The following is a 25,166-nucleotide window of genomic DNA, read 5'->3' as shown; positions in this document are numbered from 1 at the left end:
CTCAGAGTGGGTCAGGCGTGGAGAGAGCCAGCGGTAATGCGTGTGTCTAATGTTTTTATTCCGTACTGACAGTCAGGAGAGACAGTCTCACCGAACCCTGGAGCTGAAGGCATTTTCTGTCACGATCAAGAGTCTCTGTGTCAAGTGTGATAAAGTTTGTTGTGATATAGAGGAGAAGATCCGCTCTGGACTTTATTTTTCTAACTGAACCACACAATTTTGGAGATTTTTCCAGATTGGGAATCAAAGGAATAACGCGCATTATTCTTCCTTGGCACGGAGAGAGAGGCAGAGCTGATGCAAAAATGCTTTTGGTAACACCAGTGCTGTTGCTGCTGCTGTCTTGGGTGTCACTGCAAGCTGTCGCAGAGATTTGCCGGGGGACGCACTGCTACGGCACGGAAACCGGCGATCCGAGGCCGTGCACCGGTGCGCACTGTCCGGGGGGCAGATCCTCCAGACCGCCGCGGCACTTTAACCCGACAGCGCAGGGGAGAGCGGCGCAGATAGTCGCCAGCCAACACTACGCGTACCCGAGCTTTCCAAGAGCAGCATCGGAAGCCTACCCGGCTGTGCAGCCACACCGCGGGCGGCACAGTGACAGCAGCAGCGGCGGCGGCGCACGGAAAAGAACGTCTGAAGTTTTACCTGCAGGATGCACCGATGCGGACTGCGCCGCTCTTGTAAGACAATTTCAGCCCGCTAATGACACCCGGGAGTGTCGAGGGATCGAGTGCAGACTGCCACTGAGGATACGGCCAAAAGCTCGTCTTGCGAAGTCTTGTGTTGGAGAGGGATGTAGTTCAGAGGAGAGCGCCAGCCAGCTCCCTCCTGTCCATCTGTCCGACAGAGCCGCGCAGTTTCTGGGAGATTTTCCGGAGCTTGGATATCCGTCGTCGGAGCTTGGCAGCGCGCCTTTGGGTGTCCAGCTCACATGTGACATCAAGCCAGGTCTGCTATCATCATTACTGTCATCAAAACTGTTGCTTTTAGATGATTAGAGGCTGATTAACTTCTTTAAAATGTACCTTGTGCGCAGTTGCGCACCAGTTAAACACTGTGAGACATCTGAGTGACAAGCTTCCAGAGAAGTTGATGTATTATTATCTTGCACCAAAAGCAGTATGCCTGAAATTTAGCCAAATGCACATAACTCTTTATTGACTTTAACCCCCTTTCCCGGCAGTGATCTGGGATTATGGTCTAAAAGCAAAAGGACTTTGTTGACCTTCAGCCCCAAAATGATATCTGCAGAGCAACTAGAGCAACTGAGCTGGAAAAATGTTTCTGAGTCAGCTGTGCAGAAAATGTGGAGTGCTTTGATGTTGGTCCATACAGGAAACCTTCATGGCACTTGCCAGCTAGGCCAATAAAACGGGGTCACCAAGTGTTCACACGTTGTTCCAGCATTATTTGTAGAAATCAGAATCAATGTTAATCTCACTTAATCACTTCCTTCACCGCTGTGTTCAACAGTAAGAACTTGTCTGATCCAGTTTTTCATTCTGCATCATTTTCTCCTCAGGAGAGAATGAGGTTCCCTCAGAAGACGCCCTCATCTTGCACCTTCAGCTGGCCAAGGGGCAGGAGAAGCTGGTGGAGGCCCTGCGAGCCCAGCAGGTGGTCATTCGTGACCTGCAGCAGAAGCTGGCAGACCAACAGGAGGCGCTGCTGTCCCAACAGAGGGAGATCCTAGACCAGCAGCGGCGCATGTACGAGCAGATGGATGTGGTGAAGGCACAGTATGGCCTCCTCTCGGACACCGTCAAGCAGGTGTCCTTCCAGGGCCTGCAGGGTGAGCTGCAGAGCTACTTCGAGAGCCACCTGGCGGGGCTGCAGAATCAGGCCCGCAGTCACCTGCAGAAGTCCTATGCCGTGCACAAAATGGACATGGACACAAAGGTAATGGATGTAGTTGGAGAGGCTAATTTTCCTCAACCTCTGTTGGGATGCCCCTCACCCTGTGGGCAGGAGGAGTTCTGTGATTTTCAGAGGGACCCACCTCAGTGTGTGAAGTGCACCATGTGTCCACCGGGCTTCTTTCTGATCTCACAGTGTTCTCCTACTGCAGACAGGATGTGCCAGGTATTGTCCTTTAAAATTCTATACTATATTTAAAACTGTTCTGATGATGGAGGTGAGCTTCATAATCTGCAGTATGTTGGTGCGGTATGTGTGAAATCCAATCTACTGCACACAAGAGTGTGCAGATTTTGTCACTGGGAGATGGAGAGGATGGCGGATCATATGACTCCAAGGCGAAATGTCTGCGAAGCTGCAGACCACTGTTTGCGACCAGCAAACGAGAAAAATGTTGCTGTGTTGCCAGCAGCTTTAGGCACCAAACATGGGGTGTGTTATAGCTGCCCATTGCTTGTATCCCAGCAGCATTTTACACATGAAAAGAGTGTTTTTTTATTGAGACATCACTGCTTTTCCATTGGGGGGTTGTGCACCCCAAAATGGGTCATGTTAAGCCAAAAAAAGATATTTTCTGAACCATAACCAAGTGGTTTTTTGTGCCTTAACTTAACCACATGTTAACAACAGCGTTGTATAAATGTGACTTTTCAGTGTATGCCCATGATAATGTGCAAATGTAACATTGATTGAACTCTGTTATCAACATTAAAATGTACTTATGATAACATTATTTTGTATAAATTGTAGGACAGAGATGAATGCCTTGAAGTACCAAACATTTGTGGAGAGCGAGTGAAGTGCCTGAATACTCCAGGTGAGTTAAATGCATGTGTTTTTTAATGCCTCTGCGTTGGCAGTAGCCTTGGCTGGAGGCATTATGCTTTCAGTTTGTCTCTTCGTCATGCATATATCCCATTCTGATGATTGCGATGTCTCAAGAACGCTGTAAGGGAATATCTTCAAATTTGGCTCAAACGTTTAGAACTGATTAGAATTTGGTGGTCAACTTCAGGTTTGCAGTGGTCCCTAACTCAAGATTTATACTTCAGCATCTATTAGAAAAAAATAAGGAAGTGATGACATCTTATATCCAAAAGGTCAAAGGTCAACTTTACTGTGACATCATAATATTCTGCAAACACACTCTGGCCAGTATTCAAAGCTGTAGCTCAGAACAGAAGGGGAGATAGATACTGAATTGGTGACATTAATTTTGGGTCTCCGTCTTGATAACGTGATTGTATAGATCTTCTCTGCTGCCGGGAAGATGTGTGTGTAGCATCCATGTTTCAGAATGTGTAGCTTTTTTCCAGCACAATCCACATCTGAAGCATTGTCAACTGTCATGGTTACACATGAGTCTGGACAGACATGGATGTAAAGTGTAACTGCAACTTGACTGGTTTGCGGAGGCATATGACCGCAAGGCAGAATTCTAGTTTGATAATGAATGCAATTTGCCCTTTGATTGTGGGCAATTTGGGGAAAGAATTTCCCCAGTAGTTTTTTCATTTTAGAACCATTTTCTGCCTTTTCACTCCTTGGGTTTCTCCGTTCTCTCTGGTCTTTTTCTACACAGGAGGGTTCAGGTGTCTGGGAGTTTCTGAGAGAGAAGCGGTGATGGGCTTGTGTGGTCACGACTACTTCTTCAACCAGGAGCTGCAGGAGTGCCAGGCCTGTTCTGATTGTGATGGAGAGCCTGTTTCTGAACCCTGCACAGCTATCAGTGACGCCGTCTGCGGTCAGCCTTCAGAGAGCCAACTCTCCCAGTCTTGGAGGGGAAATGTGGCAGTTCCCTCTGCCAAGACCTCTGGCACCCACATCTTCCCTGGGCTTCAGCTGAACATCCGAGGCAAAGAGAGAATTGATCTGTTGTCCAATGACGCGGGGCAGGTGACATTCCTGCAGCATGGCCTGGTGTGGTTGGATCATAACTTTGCAATAAAGCACAGCTGCAGGAACTTCCTTCAGGTCGGGATGAGGCTCAATGGGAGCCAGGAGGAGGAGGGTCAGGACCTAAGTGGGGTTCGCATCGAACAGCCAGATGGGAAATACTTCCAGGGTGTCAGTGTCAGCAGTGGTGTGGAGGTGGAGCCGAACCACACCTTTACTCTGCTGCTGAAGAGTCCGAATCAACACTGCAACCAGAGCAAGGATATCCACCTCTATGACATCGCAACTCCCTCTTTCAGCCTACTCTGGTTGTCTCATGACACCGGTGCCGTAGCAATGACGGCTCAGATGTCCCTGTTGGCGCACTACCAGACCAGCTACCGCCCCACTTTCCGCATGACCTCAGTGTCCGACCCCTATATGATCATTCTAACCCACGACAACCGTGGTGTGCGCTTCACAGAAAGCGGTGTTGTGAAGTTTGTCCTCCAACAGGCGCTTTACTCTATGGGCCACACCTGCATTCGAGAGGGTTTCTCCCTGATCGCCTACACTAACCACAACGGGACTGGCCAAGAAGCGATGCAAGCCTTCAAGACAGGCGTCAACTATAGGGACACCTCCATCACCCTCTCTGGCGCTGTGAGCATAGAAACTGGGGACACGCTAAGCTTTGAGATCACAACTCCATCCCAGTGCAACATCCGTTACTTTGGGGACAGCACTGGGATCAGTATGCTGAGCCTTATCTGGATTCCCTCAGCAGTGTCGTCTGCCCTGACCGCCACCGTGTCCAGGACTGGTCTGCCCTTTGGAGCAGTCAGGAATAAGCCGCTGTCATTCCAGCAGATAAGCCTGGGCACGCCGCAGGTTCATTTGGCCCGCTCAGGGGAGCCGAACAGCCGGAAGAACTTTATATTCCATGAGAAAGGGACAGCAAACGTAGCCCTGAATTTGAAGCTGATACACTCCTGCAATATTGTAAAACTCACTCTGCAGCAGGTGGGGGGTCAGGGCGGGCAGGCTGGTCCTGTGGCTCAGCAGGTGTCTGGATATATGCCTGAAGGGAGCGAGTGGGCAAGCATCGGGCTGAGGGCCTCATTTCCTGTCCAGAATGGCACAGCAGTCTACGTCACTCTGGACTGTATCCGCGGACGAGTTAACCAGATAAAACACGAGGGCGGCACTAACATTTCAATCCTCTGGGTTGCCGTGTGATCCAAGAACAGATTAAGTCTTTGTCATTAATACATTTTGTTAAAAAAAAAAAAAAAAAAGACAGTTTTGCACAATATTGAATTGCAGAGCAGATTCAACAATTTACCAAATTAAGAGAGAATACAAGTAGATGAAAAACAATGTTATTCATCTATTACACATATTTTGTCATATTATTGTTTTTAAATGTACATTTCCTTACGTTTTTAGACTTTTATTGTGAAATCTCTGTTGGGTATGATTAACATACTGTAAGTACTGCTTTTGCTTGAAGTACTTCGGCTGGTTGAGCAGTGACCAATTCTTCATGGGATGTGTTTGTGTGTGTGTGTCTGTACAGTGTGTATGAGTGTGTGTACATGCATGTGCAGTGGTGCTTTTATATGTATGTATGTATGTATGTATGTATGTGTGTGTACACACACATCGGCATGCCTACTTTTGTATGAGTCGTTAAATATGTATATCCTTACATTCCTGCACATATTTAACTCACGTACTGTATGTAACAAACCTTTTTGTATCGTATCGTTAGGCATTTAGCACAGTAGTTTAACATTTTGGGAGATATGCTTATTTGCTTTCTGGAAGAGTTTAAAGAATATTTAACCCCCAAATGACCATCTGTATATAAATTACTCACCCCAGGTCATGTTAAATTCTTGAGGAAAACTTTGTTATTCTTGCATGCCTCTGGTGAAAGAAGATTCCAAAAACAGAAAAAAAGCCCTGATGAATTGAAGTCACGGGGGGCATATTTCACAACAGCAAAGCTATATCAAAACATCCGTTTACAAACTCTCACACAAATCATGCAGCATAATCCAAGTCTCATTTATCCAGTTGTATGTTCTGATGGGGAACTGAACTAAAAATAAAACTTATATGCTCTCTTTAAAGCCAGACTGCATTGATGAAAACAGCAATTTTACCTCGCTGAACACAGGAGCTGCTGGTCTACCACTGCCTCGATCAGTTAGTTTGTGTTATGTGTGACTTAAATGAATCTGAAGAAAACTAAAGTCAGACAATAACACAAACTAACTAACTGATCGAGGCAGTGGTAGATCAGCAGCTCCTGTGTTCAGCAAGGTAAAATTACTGTTTTTGGAAATGGAGTGTGGCTTTGAAGAGAGCATAGATAAAGCCTCTTATACACATGTACTGCAAACCTGAAGTTATCTAGACATTACTCAGAGGACCTGTATGTGAAAACACAAATGTCGGATTGGACCTCAACCAGACTTCACCCTGCCAGCTCCCTAGTACAAAGTCTGTGTAATTTCCAACTGAGCTCGTGTTTAAATAGAGCAAGTAATTGTCTTGAAAATTCACTGCGAGCAAGTGGGTATATTGATGATGTTTCTATCATGAAGTTGAGGCAAAATCAGAAGAAAACAAACAAGTGTAAAGAAGAGGGATCATCAGGGATCAGGCCGAAATCAGAAAACAAGAGGTGAGAACACTTCTGACACAGCCAGTCTGCTGTTGTATGCTACATGTGTGAAATACAATGTCCAGACTTTATTCTCCAGACATTGCCTGCGGTTCATAGGAGAAAATGGCTTAAGTTTTATTTTCTGTTCAGCTCCCCTTCAGACAGGGCGGTCTGTCTGAGAAGTACTGAGCATACGACTGGAATGAATGAGACTTGGATTATTCTGCATGAGTTGTGTGAGAGTTTGTAAATGAATGTTTTCATATAGTTTTGCTGTTTTAAAAAGTGGTCCCCTATGCTTTCAGTTCATCAAGATTTCGTCAGTTTTTGGATTCTTCGTTCACTGTAGAGGCATACGGGAAAAACAAACCTTTCTTCATAAATTCAACATAACATGGGGTGAGTAACTGATATCCAAATAGTCATTTGGGGGGTGAAATATTCCTTTAAATGAGAATATTGATAACAGTCTCCAACATATGAGTGGTATCAGTCTTCTTATCAAACAAATAGAATGCATGCATTTCCCAAAATGTCAAACTATCCCTTCAGTGCTCTGAGGAATGAGTATACACAAATGCTACGTAGTAAAAGCAGGAGTTGGTATTTGATGTTTTTGATGATATTTATTTGCCTTTTATAAACAGGACTTTTGTATTTACACTATAGGATGCAGACATGAGAAAGATATAAGAATATGTTAAGAATATGTCGTGCTTATGGTAAAGCGCTGAGTAGGCAGTGTTGATATTCAAAAACATGCAGTGATAGCCTCGATCATACGTTTATTTGCCCACGTACAGTTTAACACAGCATTATGGAATGTGCAAACATCATACTTTGTTATTCTTTTGCCTAAATGCTGTTTCCCTGTGTAGAGTTGCTCATGCATATCGTTCCTAATTGCCTCTGTGTGTGTTCTGTCCTCTAAACAATTAGGCATAATTAAGTGTTTCAGGGAGTTGGCAGCGAAGCCGCCACTGAAATTTTTCAGCTTTATTCTCACTTCATTATGTTAAGTGATTTTTTTTTTGTTTTTTGGTTTGGCTCCCTGCACATGTCAATGCATGCATACTTGTTCAACACCAAATAAAATGTACATTTATTTTGCCAGAAAATAAATTTCACTCAAAGCTTTTTAATCCACAATCAGAGATGAAAGATATTTCACAATGTTGTCGGATGATTACAGAGTATGTATTTAATTTAACATAATATAAAGCATTCCTGTTGGGCCACATCATTTAAAATCTCACATGGCCTCAATTTCAATATCTTGACATTGATTTTAAAGTGCACTTATATTATTTTCCATTAAGTTAAAGGGTAAAAGTTTAACATTCAGACATTACTCATTCCATTTAATCTCAAACATACTGAACCTATTTGAAAGCAACCCTATTCAACAACTGTAGGTGCCAAAATTGCAGACATAATACCTGGAAAATCATACTCTGTATTTTCTTCTCAATTGGTCTTAATCAAGTTTAAATTATTCTTCCATCTATTACCTATAGGAGAGCTGTTCTTTAGCTTAAACATAACAAATAGGCTGTGAGTCAATGAGAGAGAGAGTGAGCAGGGGGAAAAAAGGTCTGGTTGTGAGAAACAATCAAATGTTTCTGTCGGTTGCCTGAATTGAAAACAGGTGTTTTAGTGGAGCAGTGCTCCAGATGTCTGACGCTGTAGATCAAATGAGACCCACAGCACATGAAGAGTTTCAGAGACATCAGAGAGAGAGAAACGGGGACAGAGAAACAGAACAGGAAAGAGAAAAAAAACTAAGGAGGGGTGTGTGTATATTTAAAACTCCGTCTTTAAAGCTCCTCTAATCAATATTAACACTGGATCAAATGACCAGATGTAAAGTGAAAGGGCTAACCACAGAGAGCTATCACCTAACTTTGCAGTCCCCTGGCCTCTTAGCCTTTTATTTAGACTTCTGTAGTTCAGTTTTGGTTGTATGACTGACAAAATCCACTCCTGACAGCGCTTTCCAGCAATAAAAGCTCAGATAAGCTCACTTTATGCTACTCACCTAGCACCAAATGGCAGACAGACAAAATCAGAGATTAGCTGGTGAAGCTGCAAAGTCAAACGTCTAGCGGCTAAAGAACCAGATACTTTCTCTTGGAATGAGCGCAGGCTAGAGCTGAAAGGAGGGTATGGACTTAAATTCATCAAGTGGCCAGAACCTCTGGGACGCTGGGAGAGGCGCAGTGATTGTTGTGAGACCTGATGCACGGAGGTGGAATCCATCATGGCAGCATTCAGACACTGAAAGACAAAGTTTAGGTTTTGAGCTACTTTTTTTTTTACCCACTTTCTTGTAACCACCAACGGTTCAGTAACCACTAGCAGACCTGGAGACAGACATGGAGATCAGCATCGCAAATTAGAAACTACTTGCCCCAGCAAGACACATCAAACCCAGACGAGCAAGAGAAGACATCATCCACAGAGACAAGAGCAGCGGTGGCATAGTCACAAAAATTACAGCTTATATCTTTTCCTACACACTTGGAAAACGCTATGAGGTCAAGGAAAGATGTGAAGAAGAATTCATAAAGACTTGGGAAAAGGCAGCAGCGGTGCTAAGAGAATTAGACTTAGCACTAACATTAGGCTATATGATTATGCGATGGTAGGTGTTATTGACAGGGATTTAGTTAGATTTGTTGATTAGTTTATCTAACAGGGGCCATGCACAACACAACTGAGTTAGCTAATCTGCATCTGTGGTCCCTGAACAGGAAAATATTATCAGTAGGCTACAATACAAACATCGTAACACACGTAACTGCTTATCCTCTTGAGGGTCTCGGTGGGCGCTGGAGCCTATCCCAGCTGACATTGAGTGAGAGGCGGGGTACGCCCTGGACAGGTCGCCAGACTATCACAGGGCTGACACATAGAGACAGACAACCATTCACACCTACGGACAATTTAGAGTCACCAATTAACCTAACCTGCATGTCTTTGGGCTGTGGGAGGAAGCCGGAGTACCTGGAGAAAACCCACGCTGACACAGGGAGAACATGCAAGCTCCGCACAGAAGGGCTCCCTCCTGGGATTGAACCAGGACCCCTCTTGCTGTGAGGCGACAGTGCTAACTACCACACCACCATGCCGCCCACAATACAAACAATTAAAAGCAAAAATGTCATCCATAATATACATTATATAGTCTTAGAAAACAGTTGACTCCACAGAAAAGTTTGGCATTGAAGCGCCTTCCCTTAGCATTTAGAAAATTCATACCGCTCTTATCATGGCTGCCACTTTATCACGTCCAGCTCACTTCCCTCAGTTAGGAACATTCACCAGCAGCCAAGCAAACTACACATTACAGAAATCAAGATTGTTCATCAGTAATTACCTTCACTGGATCTCAGCTCAAATTGTGGATGTGCTTACGAAAAACATCAAAGGCTTGACTACAATTGAATGTTAATGTCGTTGTGTGTCTGCTGGATGTGTAAAAAGCAAATTATTGGTAACACATTAGCCTATTTACCATCAGTAGGCAGTACTGTGTGTGTTTTGCTGCCCCAAACTCGCCAAAGAAGTAAAGAAATTAATGCAGCTTTAAAATGCTATGCAGGAACTGGCTGTTACTGAAAACAGTGTAAAGGAAAACTATCCTCTCCCCCAGTGCTTGGCAGTGGAAGTGAAAGTCAATCAGGGCCGCAAATAAGGGGGGAAAGCTTTCTGGGGGCCAGCAGAACTCACGTTCATCCTAAATATAAGCAATGATAAAAACATTTTATTTAGAAGCAAAATATTCACCATTATCCACAAATCTAGCAAAAATAAACACTGAGTTTATTTTTGCTTTAGTAAAATGCATCCTGTTTCAAAATAATAAAAAAAAAGCCTCTCCTGAAAATTGTATGAGCCTTATATTTTCCTTTTGTACACAACCTTAGTGAAGAGTACGCAAATGCTTTGATACCCTCCTAAGACACATAAGAACAAAAGTAAAAGTCAAGTAAAAGAAGATTTAGGGAGGGCCCATTCACTGGACTTTAGGGGTCCAGCCAATCCCACAATCACTCTTGTTTTGGAGCGAGCTTTGTGTACTTGGTGCTCTGCCTGATTATGTTTGCGTTTTTTAGGGCTGTGTCCATGATTTTTGTAGCTTCCTCTTAGATGCATGCTACTGCTAATGGATCGCTACCTTTTTATAATGTTACGACCTTACTGAAGTGCTATTTATAGCTGAGGGCTACACACCCGAAAAACGTCCTGAGTTGCCAGAAGTGAGTGGGTCATAAGTGATAACTGGGAGGGATTACTTTTGCATGATTACATTGTTGTTGTTGTTTTTAGGAAAATTCTGCATAGTATGCCTTTAATCAGTTTAAGTCAAACCCATAGATCATTTAAATACTTCAACCTATAAATAAATGTTTTGTTTTGGTCATTTAAGGATAGTTGAAACCAGAAGGACAACCAAAACAATGAGCTAAAAGTCGCTCATGCAAAGTCAGGTGATGATTCTCTCTACAGGTGTACCACCTCAGTCAACCCCTCTCAAATACAATCAGTCATGTGATCCATTGTCTATAAAATGTTTATACGTTGATTATAGCAGCTTTAAATGAGTTGCATACTTATTCCACTTTCATCTCATACATATAAAACAAAGAGTTTGGCAAAGGTCGCGTCTGTCATGATAAATTAATCAACCAAAGAATTCAGACTTTACATAAATAAATGCTATGAGGTAAAAACACAAGAGGTGCCATGCAGTTTGATGAGCTGCAGACGTGCATGCCAGCGTATCTGCGGTAAAACAGAGAGACATCATTCATCGCCGCATTGCATCTGTTATGAGTTTATTTGCTTTCTGAGGCTTTTTGTGTTTGGAGTTCACTGTAACAGTCAGTGGTATGTGAGGAAGTTACTCTAACACAACACAAATCTCTGATGAGCCCCAAAACACAACTGTTTCCACAGCTAACTATCAAAAACGTCTAAAATTACTTATTTTTATGATCAGAAAGTATTTGATTTAATACTCTGTGCATCTGCATAACTCGTTCCTGCGTGCTGAAAAAAATGCAACATGGTGTCATGTTAATAGACACATCAGTCACAGTGATTTCCGGGCGAGGTCAACACCCTCCTAAACCAAACCTGGCCCCAGTCTGCTCCGATGTTGACTTGAAAAGGACAAAGCCGGAGACAAGCTTGCTTTAATCAGAAGCGGATGTTACTGTAAGAGCCAAGGCCTCCTCTTGTCTACAGGGAAATGTTTAGACCATGTGGTCAGGTTTGATGCTGCAATCCTCTGCAGTGTGTTAGACTGGTACTCAACGGTGGATTTATGGAGTGCGAGGGAAGTTTGTAATGAGGTCACTGTAGTTTTTATCCAACTTTTTGGTTTCTTTTGATAATTAATCATATTAAGTTGTTTAAATACGGAAATCAAATCCACTGAGCATTTGAAATGTCTTAATTTTGGAGTTACAGTGCGCTGCTAAAAACCACTTACACCAGTTTGTTCTAAAGGCCAACAATCGCTGATTTAATAACATCTCCTCTAAGTCTGGCCATATTCAAAACCATCTTTTCATCTTTCTGTTTCAAAACCTTGAAACCATTTGCATGAAGTGGTTGGATTTATTTCTTCAGACGGGAAACTGAACGGTGTCATTTTGAGACTTTGTTTTCAAGTCAAAAAGCTACATCACTCAGCTGGTGAGACTCCAGATGATGTTTGCTCCAAGTGTAAGGACATCCAAATGCAGATGGCAGGGTCAGAGCTAGTGCAGTTCAATGATTTATTAACAAATAAATTAGTTGTAAAGGATTACAGGACCTCGAGGCATGCAAGGGTCAAAACCAGAGTGGTGGTCCAAAATCCAGAGAACAGACAGTAAGGTCCAAAATAGGCAGGTCAGACAAACAGAAGGCATTAGTCAACCTGGCTCAGGGCTGGTAGTATATATATGGTGAGTGGCTGATGAGGGAATGAGGTGCAGGTGAGGAGATGAGCGTGGCATGATATGGAAAAAAAGAAGAAAAGTGTGAGGGCATCTAGTGGACAGGTAAAGAATTACACTAAATGGGTCTGACCAAGTGGAAATGTATCTGAAGTGACGGACAGAGCAGCAGAATAAACAGACATCCTCACAAAGGAGGCAGACACTGTGACCTTAGAGCTTTTAAAATTTCTCCTTGGAGTTGGAACAGATGTCTTTCTGTATGCAGTGGCTTATTTTCCTTATAACAGTCAAATGATTTCAAAATGTCAATATAACAAGCACAAATCTGTTGTGACCACATACGCTCATGCATCCACCATCCATCCCTTACCCCGTTTTGCCAGTTTGCATGAACTGTTAATCAGCTGTCTATTGGCATTTGACCAGTCTTTCCATAAATTCTCGGGCAAATCACCTTTGGCACTTTAGCCACAAACACACATCTGACCTTCAGGTCAAATATTTGACTCCTAAGGCAAAAACTGTGACCCCCAGAGGGTGGGGATTTTTTTTTGTGGACGGACCAATCAACTAACTGATAGAGTGAGCGTTGGAGCTGCAGGTCACAGCACACAAAAAAAAGTGTCACTATTTAAGAAGTGGCATTTTTTTTCAAACTCTGGTTAACTCAGGTGTGTGAGGCCAGATGACTTTAATGATCCTGAATGTTAAATTCATGAATGACCACGAAACATAAGTAATGACAATTGGCATAACTAGTACACTTGACTTTGCTGCATGCTAAAAAGCTCCATTTTAGATTCTACTTACTTGTTTTAGCTTTAGCACGCTAACGTGTGCTAATTAGCACTAAACACAAAGTACAACAGAGGTGGATGAGGATGTCATCAGTTTTGCAGGTATTCGGTCAGAAACCAGAGTATTGGACAAATTGTTCCTTAATATTTAGAACGTATGCATTTGTCCCCCCACCAAATAAAACAATGAAAGTAGTTTTATTTTGACAACTTTAATGATATTTACACCATAAACTGATGCAGAAAAAGCACACATGGTACCTAAAAATTCATCACAAGACAGGAAATGATATCTTTGACTCTCAAAATTTCCTGGCAGAAGACCCAAAACCCTGTTTAATATGTGTCCCCCAAATGAAATCTACACCCAACATTGGTGCTAGATGAAGAGTTGGGGAGCACCAAAGATATAACGATTCATCCTGAGGGGAACATCGATGTCAGCACCAAATTTCATGGCAGTCCAACCAACAGGCAATTTACTCAAAACTACACTGTGAACCTCATGGTGGAGCTAAGGAAAAGGTCAGGGAACCACCAAAGTCATTGCGATACATCCTCAGGGAACCATGAATGAATGAATTAACATTTAATGGCAATCTGTAAAATAGTAATTGAGATATTTCACAATGGATCTCGACCTACAGACATTGGCATCCGTAGAGCCAAGCCGCTAGTGTAGTTAGAATGTGATTCATTGTCTCAAATGCTGAGAGAAGTTTGTCTTACGCAGATGTGTCTGAGAGTGAGTGCAATACTCCTGCATCCATATCTCTAGGTTCTCAGTAGCTGGTTGTTCTCCGTCATCCTCCCTTTCTTGCGCATCCACTTCTCTGTCGCAATCTCCTTCCCTCCTTCGTCCATCTGTGCCGGTGTTTTTCTCCTCATTAGAGAGGTTACTGATGCATGAGGGAACGAGCTGGCAGGTCAGTGGCCACAAACATAAAAGTAGGATTCATATTGAACAGCCTATGAAAAAGTTTCTCTGTCTGACAAAAAGTTGACCACCAAGCTGAGAGAGATTTTCTATTTCACTGAACAGAGAGAAGTCTATAAAGAAATACTGTATGAAGAGACTCTTTGATAGTGTAGCATGAGCCAAACTTTCTATAGGATATTTTGGAAAGCTGAGACCTGCGTGTGCTGGCACTGAAAATAATCATGCTGGACATGCTGTATCTCCCTTTCCCAGACTTGGCAGGGGCTCTGCATAGTTCTCTCTGGTGTCTGGTAAATTCCCTGATCACCAGGAATGCAGCATTTAATTTTCTTGTTCTTTAGCTGACCTTAATCATTTCTGCGTCAAGGGCAATCCGAAACTCCAGAGCCATGGGGATCTAGGTGAGGAAATAAATACCTGTGTGTGTGGGTGTGTGTGCATCATACACATGTATATGCAGAAGGGAGTGAGGCCTGTCTTGCTGTCTTCATGAAGAGGCCATTTAAAGCGCTGATGATGAATAATAGGTTGGCTGAATGTGAGTGAGCGAGTCCCTCTGGTGTATATTTAAATGGCGGAGAGATGCTCTCTCACTCATATCAACTCCCCGGTGGTCCGTGAGGTTAATTGCTTTCTCCGGCAGGCGCTTACAGATTAACTATCTCACTGAATGCATCCATACAAATGACTCTGCATATACCACAATAAGTTGAGCAGAGTGGTGTGTGTGTGTGTGTGTGTGTGTGTGTGTGTGTGTGTGTGTGTGTGCAGTCCTTTGCAACAGAACATAGTGTATGCTTAGGTAGCAGGCAGGGTGCACAGCGAGGTCAGAGAAGCTAATGAGTACGACTGACTTTGACTAACGAAGTGGGCTCAACAGAGTATCTTCGGCTTAAGTAGTCTTCTACAGAAGTTTAATAGTCCGGCATTTATTTCATTAAAGTGGACGCAAAGCAGCAGTTTGGTGATATGCAGGTGAAAAGATCGATCGTCTTATAACTAGGCTAAATTCAGTATGAAAAATGACTAAGCTCGGAACAGTTCTAAGTTTTCAGAATCGTAGTTTTGGCCATCGCTCCTTTTGGTTATGTTAACATTATACTCACTAAAATAATTGCTAAGATCTGGTAACATGGGGACATGACTTCAGCTTTGTTTATACTCATGTGAGTTAATGGCAAGCCAGCTCAAGTACGCACATAGGTGTTTATACTCAACACATTGTTAGATGCAATATGCGTCCACATGTCTCTATCTATGTCACATGTCTGGGTCCATGTGACATACATGTTGCCATCCACCCATGTACGCAAGAGTCCGCATGGATCCCTGTGGGGATGCCTGCGTGGAGCCCAGTTTTTCGTAACAGCGTGGACTTTACACACAGACAGTGTGCTGACTGCACATGCTCAAATTACAAAACATAATCCGTACGTGTCTGTGGACGCTCAGTGCAGAAAGTACATTGATGTCGCTTGCCTCCGAGCCACTTTGTTTCCCCTGGTCACCACTCTTTTCATGAGACTATTTTTAGCTTTTACAGCTATCTCACGCTCTTCAACACCTTGCATCAAAAACCTTCTTCTTTTGTCAGCGTGGTGGCCATTTCTGTCCAATAATTTAAGACCATTTAATTCCTTGTGGTCTCTCAATAGAGTCATACAGATGTCTATACTGGTGAACCTGCTCAGCCAATCTTCCTTTAACAGCATCCATGTTGAAATGAAGATCGCAGTGTGCACAGTGGGCACATAGTTAGCAAGATTTAGAGGTGCAATCCTAAGGAGCGCAACCTCTCTCTTGACACGCAAGATGTTCATACATTCATTTTCTGTAACTTGCTTATCTTGTTAGGGATCATAGAGGGGCTGGAGACTATCCCAGCTGACACCCTGGACACCAGACTATCACATGGCTGACACATAGAGAGAGACAACCACTCATTCTCACATTTACATCTACTGACAATTTAGAGTCACCAATTAACCTAACCTGCTGTCTTTGGACTGGGGGGAGGAAACCGGAGTACCCAGAGAAAACCTAGGCTTACAATATGCAAACTTCACACAGAAGGACTCCCCCAACTCAGGGTTTGAACCCCCCACCCCTAGTTCAAACCAGGAACCTTCTTGCTGAGGTGACAATGCTAACTACTGCACCACCATGCCACCACACAAGTTAAAACAAGATGTGATGTGCGGCATTGTGCATATATTGTAAATAATGACAATTTTTAATAACATATTCTTGTCAGGCCATAAAGTTGTAAAACAAGCCAACACTTTGCCTGGAATGTTAACAGTCCTTTGTTGGAGCTAAAACCAAACCACCTTATTCCCCACTGTGCACTAAATCTGTGTGCATGCACAGTTGCAAGAACAGCAGGTCAAAGTTGGCCTTTAAACTGTGATGGATGTGTACAAGAGACAGTTTGAGTAGACACTTTGCCCATCACCTCTGTTGTCTCCTTTAGATAAGTTTGGATAACCATGTTTAAACATGTTTAAACATGTCTGATTGTCTGACTGATTGTGCCTCATTTGACTTCTGAATGTTTTGTCTCAGCTTCAGAGCTCCTGATCTCTGGCTCTTAAGCAACTAAATGCAGCACTAGCTTAAAATGCTAGTTGACAAATTTGTTTGTCTGCTGTTTGCTGCTGAGCAGGTAGTTTACATTGGGTTTATCTGAGCTTTTTCACTGAAAACAGCTGCTTGGAAACAGCATGAGAGTGGTGAGAGTGAATCAGAACAGTAAAAAATTGGGGGTCATAAACCCAAAACAAGAAGCTCTAACACTTGAGGGCAACTGTAAAGTTGGGTGAATATTCTCTGAGGGTGTGTCACCACCAGCAACCCCTTTCATATCACAGGTTTATCCATTATTAATATTAAAATAATGATTTGAGAGGCTTTAAACTTTGATGTCTTTTGACCTCCAAACCAACAAATCCATGCTTAGAGGCAAACTCCTGGTCAACTGATAAATAACACAACATGTAGAGAGGCAAAAAAAAATGCTTGCAACCTCTTCTGCTGTCAGCCGAGCATGCGACCTCTTCCCTGAGGTGAGCAGGCTTTCATGTGTTAGCTGAGCAGTGTCAGAGTGAAACCAAACACTAACAGATGACCTACCAGCTTCTGGCCCGACATGAGGGCAGAGCCAGAGTTCAGGCAGTGTGCGCCTCAGAAGACTGTGAGGTGAACGCCACCAATTCCAACAGACACCAACATCTGGCTTGGCTTAGCCGCCCTACACACACACACACACACACACACACACACACACGAACACGGTCTGTTTTCAGGAAAGACTTCAGTCGTTTATAAAAGCACGAGAATCCTTTTGGCCTTTCTGTCAGAATGCTTTGGTAAGCCTCTCTCAAGCCAGCCACCCTGACTTTACCATCTGTTGGTTTGCTCATAAATCACAGCAAAGTTTGAGAAAAGAGTAACTTCTCAGACTTAAACTTCATGACATGTTTGTTACATTTCTCCTATCTGCAACCATGTGTGTTTGGATAGAGCAGCTCCTCTCCTCCCTGTGTACTCACACGTAGGATTAGAGCGTTGGCGCTTTACAAGGCCTGTGATGTGCTCCACATGGTCGGGGGTTGCTGTGAACACTGAGCAGATCATCCAGGTGACGCTAGTGATAAACTGCTCATGTGGGAACATCTCTGATCGCCAAGAGGAAGGAAGCTGGCAGGGTGAATCTCTGAGAAATGTCAGACCTGGTCATTTAGTCAGTATTACTCCTTGAGTTAATTTTCAATCTGTAAAGGCAGCAATGAACATGTTTACACTCTGTGGAAGACAGAGTCGCCTGTCAGGGAGATAACGGAGTCTGCAGAGGCAGCGTGTCAAGGTTGATTGAAATTAATTTGGTCTCATGACACCTACAGAATCCAAAATGTGATGTCAAGAGTGCACATAGGTAATTCCTTGATGATAATTAATGGAGAATGAGCTGACAAGTCATTTTGTCTCTGTGTGGCTCTGATTGTAAAACTCCCCATGTGGGCTGTAAGTGAGGATCACATAATGACTACATGTGTGCATGCGCATATTTTATGTCCGTGGTTTGTCCATTTATTTATGTATCAGTGCATCTGTGCACTTTATAAAAGACTTAAGTGGGGTTGAAATCACTATAGTTGCCTTGCTGATCTTCCATAATCATTGCTATTTACCAGAGTTCCTTTGTGCAGTTCAGCTTAGCTCAGTTAGCTGAGTTTTCCCCAAAGAAATGTGGTTCATTGGATTCCCCAGATTATCTTTAATTCAGCAATTAATATATACTTTATTAGTTAAAACTACAATCCATTTCTAAATACATATCCATTAAACCCACATGTGTAAATATTTGTTTAGCTGTGTCAGAGTACAGTAGTTGAGCAAGTATTTAGATCTTAAGCCCTGTTCAGACCAATGATTTACGACAAGACAAAACCGTTTTTGAATGTTAGAGAGAAAAGTTGCAGCAGTGTGAACTGGCTGGTGTGAGCTCGACTCAAGCTGGCGGATGGTGTCACCTGCAAAACAGCTGGTCACATCGCCAGCAGCTGGTTTTAGAACATGAAGCACATCACCTGTTTCAACAGCCAATCAGCTTATAGTGAAATCTGCTGGTCAAGTCAAAATGACTGCACCCTCTGTTTCCTTCCTCACAGTGTGCCAGTGTTGGATGATGGGTTGCTGCTGCTGCTTGCTGTATGTGCTTAGCCCCCTCAACACACACATTCTCACTGATCGATTAATTAGCGCTGCTCACTCATATTATTCTGGCGTATTTATTATGACTACTGATGCTCGTTTTGTTTGTTTTTCACCATGTCATCTCTACTACAAATGCAACTGTAGCCAGTATCTCACTATCGCTATCCTCATTCACATTTTAAGAAGCTACAAATTATATTCAGCCACAAAAAAAGCCTCAAATCGAAACAGAAGTACAGAGAGTTGTTGCATAGAGATGATACACTGTCTCATAGTTGCATTGGTGTGAACCGGCAGGTTTTTAGAACGTTGCAGAATGGCACGTTGCAAGTAGTTGCCTGTTTCAACTCGCCTGTCTCTTTGCGAATTCTTGGTCTGAACTGGTCTTTATACCTAAAGTTGGGGTAGGCAGTTTTCTGGAAAAGGCAAAAATCAACAACATCAATAAAAGAAAAAAAAACATAAGGAAAACAAAACAAAACACAGCCTTCCTCCTGCAGCTCTCTCCTCTGACCAGATGAGCAGGAGCATATGCACCCGCTTCATACAGTAACCTAGTCATTCATTTCAATCATCCTGATGCTGTTATATAGCAGCAGCAGCAGCAGCAGCAGCAGCAGCAAATTGTTGGTCAGAAAAGCCCTTTGAGATGACACACTGTGACTCAAGGCTTTAGCTAATGTTAGCTACATAAACATGAACTTGAAGCTGCAGCCATGAGCCCTTGGCTCTGGTTAGCAGAAGGCTAAACTATTAACAGCATCATCTCTCCATCTCTAAAATGCTTTGCCAATATTGAAACATTTAATTTTTTTCTTTCTGATAAGTTTGTCTGGTTGTTTTGCAATGTAAGTAGCTGTTGTCAATGCCACAAGAGTAACTGCATTTGTCAAACATGGGAGTTTTGCCAAAATGATGCCAAAATTTAACTGCCTACGCAAGCTTTAAGTAAAAGTAGCAATACCATAGGGGGAGAAATACTGAAGTACAAGTCAGGCATTCAAAGTTTATTCAAGTAAAAGTACAAGACATAAAAGTACTTATGCAGAATGACCCATTTCAGGATCGTTTGTATTATATCATTGAATCATAATTATTGATGTATTCATGTGTGCACTACTTTCTACTAATGTTCTTTACTGCTGGAAAGCTTGTGAATTTCAACGAGGGATCAATAAAGTCTCATCTTCATTAATAATGATACATCGTAATTTATTTGTTGATTGTAATTTATATTATTTAATTATTTATTTATAAATCTGCAAAGTAACTGACAGTATTGAATAAATCTAGTGGCATGAAACACAATCTTTTTTTCTGAATGGCGTAGAAGTATAAAGTAGTATAAAATGGAAATACTCAAGCAAAGTACCTTAAATTGTACTTAAAATAAGTACATGAGTTAATGTAACTACTTTCCACCACTGATACAGGGTCACTGTAATACACTGCAATGTGATAGCCACAACGTCTCAACAGCATATCTGTAAAGGAAGAACATTATAGTTGTCAACCAGAATACATGCTGAGAAAACTCAGCAGTGAGACAGTATTAAAGTCTGAAGCTCTGAGGTGTTGGAGATTGATCAATGACTGCATTGATCCATCTTCATGCAGCAAAGCCCACACTACTGCGTGGAAACGGTTAACTGAGTGATTACATGTCATTTTTGTAATGTTAAAACCATCCACTTCCTCTGAGCGCTTTCATTCAGAGCCAGCTGATCGTGTGCAGCCCAGATGTTTCATTTAAAACATACTGTACATCTCGCTCTCTTATCGGCCCCTTTATGTCACTTAAATAAACAAATAGGGTAATTCCCAGTCTGGTTGTAGGTCGAGTCTTTGTCACAGAGATGGCGATTACTCCCACGTGGTGCTTTCCTCTTTATCTACTATAATGTGCGTATGTGTGTGAGGGGGAGAGATGAGGTGAACCATCTGGGAACCTTCCACATAATTTGGGATGTCATTTCTTCTTTGGTTTGGACATAAAAGGATGTTGTAATCAGAAATGATTGAGAGAATAATTTAAAAATAACAGCTCATTGGAAAATCATTTTTATTTGCCAAAAATTCCACATTTGCAGGACATGCCTATGTTAAGGCGGGGTAAAAAAAAACACTCCCTGTTGTGCCGTCATTACTAAACTGTGGGGTAGCAGTGCCATCTAGAGTGACGTTAGCAACCTGCCAGTGAGGCTGCTCACAAAAATATCACATCTTTCACTAGAGTTGAACAAGAAGCATTAAACTATGATGCTTTTATCATTATTATCAGTATTATTTTTGATATTTTTTGAAAAAAAAAAAGAAGAAAAAAAGTGTTCAAATCTGTACTTATTTTATTGTGTTGTAGTGGAATGCATGATAAGACCTCTTTTCTCCATTATTATTGTTGTTTTGTTTGTTTTAATCTCATGCATGTGGGTGTACACCTCCATATTTAATAGGCTTTACTTTCCTGTGAAGCACACTGTTATGTCCCTTGAAATTACATGTGCAACAGAAACAAATGATTGCTGGCGTCCTATGTTTTACACTGTACATCACTTATTTTGTGTGAAGGGAATTCATACTTTTCCTCTTACCTGTAGTGCTATTTATCAGTCTAGATATGTTGTGTGTTGGAGATATCAGCCATACAGATGTCTGCTTTCTCTCTAACATAATAAAACTAGATGACACTCAGCTTGTGGTGCTCAAAGCTCCAAAAATATATATTTGAAAAACTCACACAGAATCCGCAGAAGTTGTTGTGAGCAGTTTCATGCAGGAACTATTTTCTTTCTACCAAACTACACCTGCCAACCAAATCACCAAGCAAAAGGAAGCGTGCATCTACTCATGGATGAGAGGGTCGTGCTCGCAACAGTGCAACATTAAGCTGAGCTGTAACGTTAGCTAGCTCAGTGGTGCTAGGTGAGCTAGCAATCAATGCATGCTTCCTTCTGCGTAGTGATATGGTTGACAAGTGTAGTTTGGGAGAAAGAAAATAGTAGGGCTGCCCAATGAAAGAAAATTTGATCAGTTGGAGACCACTCAGTCAACTGATATTCGAGCAGTTTTGTTTTTGTCAGTCAGTGCGCAGTGTACTTTGTTTCAGTTCCCTGATTTAACTGCAGAGTGAGCACTCCTTGTTCTCACACTGCTTTCTGATACAGGCAGCTGCAGACCCAGACTCAGGTCGAGTCTGAGTGAGACGGAGGCAGCTGCCCGGAGAAAGAGAGGCTTCTTCTGTCTTCTCCTTAGAAGTGGTGAATTTACAGCCCACAGCAACTTCATACGATACACTCTCGAGCTTTTGTTTAATATCTGGTGTCAGCAAAAAATGTTGCACTTTGCCGATCCATCGTTACCAATAGTTAGCATAAATTAGCTTGGAGAGCTAACTTGGCATGTTAAATATATTAATTAAACATCACTGTCACCCTGAGTCAGGTACAGCCCTAGAGAAGAGAGTGCTTACATGAAACTGCTCACAACAAGGTCTGTGGATTATCTTGAGTAACCTGGTCATGATTTCTACAGAGACACATTGCTGTTGAGTTTTTCAAACATATTTTTGGCGCTTTGAGCACCACAAGCTGAGTGCCATCTAGTTTCATTATACTGGAGCGAAGGCAGACATCTCTACAGCCGATATTTCCAACACTTGGCAACTCACACAAAGCAATCTAATCTGATAAACAGCACTACAGGTAAGAAGAAAAACATGTATATTTAATTTCGATGTAAACTATCCCTTTAAAAAAGCAAATCAAAGTTTAACATTGTAAACTTGAAAAAAACAAACATAAAAGTACTAATTTTGAAAGGTTATTGTCACACTTTTTTTTTGCTTTTATCAGTCCAGTTTAGACACAGAATCTACAAACCTTGCTGGTATAGACAATTCTTACCATCCCTCTGTATGCTGATGTGCTGCTCCATGTTTAGCATCAATTTATAGTTTAGAGGTCAGAGAAAGATGATATAAACATGCCCAGTGCTGTACTGGCACCGCTGATACTTCCTTACCTTGTAGTGCTGTAAAAGTGCCAGTTTTCATGTCCCACTTTGCTGTTCAAGGACTTACTCACCCGTTTATGTAACAAATAAATCTCCTCTGCTCATGTAACACCATGCTTTTGGCTCTCAGTATGACGCACTTTGAAAATACTGTATGTCTGAGAAAAATAAAAAAGAAACAATGAAAGAAGATTCTGATAATGTTTGTTTTGACAATATTTATTTCTATTTTCCCAATAGTAACATATAGTTCAGGACAAATGAATGTTTGAGAGAAGCTAGCACAGCAGTTTGCAGAGTATATGATTCAAAATCGTACCATATTTAATGAAAGTGAACTGCACTCCGAGTACTAGGGGTTTTAATTGTTCTCCTAAACAAACAATATTTCCTGTAATCAAGAAACCAGGGTATATTTTTTATATACTTCTGTGTTAAAGGCTAACAACACTTGCATTTGACAAGTTTTTGGACAATCAAGTCTAAATCCTATTGATTCTGTTTCTCATACATCCCATAGAGTCAAGGGCCTTGGTAAAAGAAAAGAAAATCATAAACTGTGATGTTATGGCACCATGACACGAGTCAACACACCGCCTCAGACACGCAGAACAGAACGACAGCGGTCAGCCGAGAAACGTTAGAGGAAAGCGCAAGGATACGTCGTCACTGCTACCAGAGGGCGAAGCGGAAGAGAAAGAGAGAAAAAGGTCGTACAGGTGCAGAGCAGAGAAGAGCTTTCAGAGAGACATGCTGAGGGACTACACATATAGATATAATACTCTACGTTCTGAGCTGCGACAGTCTTCAAGCAAGAAGTAGAAAGACAGAGGATAGAGATAGTCAGATCAAGCGCGGAGAGGAGTACAATGCTAGGCGAGGTTAGCATGCTTGCGGCACGGAGAAACTTTACAGGAAGCCCAAGACACAGAGAATCACATGTAAAGGCTAGAGCGACAGTGCACTAATCTACAGGCTAAAGCTATACATCGGACACTAAAGCTAATTACAGGTGCTACACTTACTGTATATATGTATATATATATATATAGAAATAGATATATAGGAGATATCAAACAAGCTGGATAGGCAAGGCATCGCATGCACGTGCAAAGGAAGCAAGTCTAGCAGCAGCAGCAGCAGCAAGAGAAGAAAATGTCTGGCTTTCCAAGACCAGCCTGTTCTAACAGAAATATGTGAAATGACCCTGACCTGTTAGCACTGCGTTATGCGATGACGGTGGTACAGAATGTGTAGAAATTACATGCTGTCAACAGGGAAACAATGCCAATAAAAAGTAAATTAGGATCCTTTGTCATAGTGGACAAATGAATTCCCTGGTTTGCCAACGTCACACAATGAGGGGTACTTAATGTTGAGATCCCATAGGTAGTATAACAAGTTACAAAGTCCTCATAGGGAAGAAGGTTGGGGAGGCCGACGGGTCAAACAAATATAGGACTTTCACCCAAGAGACCTGTGTTTAATGTTACAACCTCACTGGCTGTATAAAGAGCAACAAAGTTCCCGCAGGTAGCAGGTTGGGGCGGTGGAGGGGTCAAACAAACACAGGACTTTCACCCAAGAGACCACTGTTTGTCTCCTGTGTGAAACCAAAAGTCAGCATTGACTTATTTTTAATTTTCCTTACTTAGGTAACCACATAGGTAAAAGCATGCTTATTGTAACCGACAGCACAATGTTTTCTTAAACCTGACCAAGTAGTTTTGGTTCGACCAACTGTGACCATTTCACAACGCTGACCACGTGCTTCAAACTGTGACAGTTTGCTGTGTAACACTGAAATTTGTGACCCGTCAGATTCTGTGACCCAGCACCTTACAAAATCATTGTATTTAGTGAGTTGTTGAGTGGTTTGGGTTAAGGCTCGGACATACTTTCCACATTGAACGTACGCAGACAGCTGTGGTCACACAGAAGACATAGGATGGATCCAGAGTGAATGTCTATCAAAAATATAACTTAAAACTACCTCACTGTGGTGCAGCTGCTGGTTTGACTGCAGTGTTTTGGACTGGGCTGGAGTGTGGAACAAGAGATTGGAGCATGTGCACTTACTGTAGTGGATCCACACTGACATGAGTGGATGATGACATTTACATCACATGGACCAAAGTGGACCCTTGCAAACATGCATATGCTGAAACTATAAACGGCTTTTAGTGTTTAGGGGGTGGATCTGGGTCAGATTCTGTTGGGTTACAGTACTCGGTGTAATACCGGCACATAATGAAACACAGTGCGTGCCATCACAT

The 25,166-nt window shown here is 42.3% G+C and overlaps 1 protein-coding gene across 2 annotated transcripts; it reads left to right on the top strand.

Annotated features, from left to right (window-relative positions):
• Nucleotides 1–7,600, top strand: nell3 (NELL (neural EGFL like) family member 3). 2 transcript variants are annotated; one of them, XM_049565737.1, is made up of 4 exons: nucleotides 1–951; nucleotides 1,526–1,902; nucleotides 2,671–2,737; nucleotides 3,503–7,600. In XM_049565737.1, exons 1-4 carry the CDS (start codon nucleotides 306–308, stop codon nucleotides 5,032–5,034), a joined length of 2,622 nt encoding a protein of 873 aa, XP_049421694.1. In that variant the 5' UTR covers nucleotides 1–305; the 3' UTR covers nucleotides 5,035–7,600. The 2 variants fall into 2 exon arrangements, with proteins under 2 accessions (XP_049421694.1, XP_049421693.1); XM_049565736.1 differs by having other exon boundaries at nucleotides 1,526–2,085.
• The last annotated feature ends 17,566 nt before the right edge of the window (nucleotides 7,601–25,166 follow it).

This window comes from Epinephelus fuscoguttatus, linkage group LG21 (genome assembly GCF_011397635.1).
Source record: "Epinephelus fuscoguttatus linkage group LG21, E.fuscoguttatus.final_Chr_v1".
NCBI lineage: Eukaryota > Metazoa > Chordata > Actinopteri > Perciformes > Serranidae > Epinephelus > Epinephelus fuscoguttatus.
This window is presented reverse-complemented; position numbering and strand designations above follow the sequence as displayed.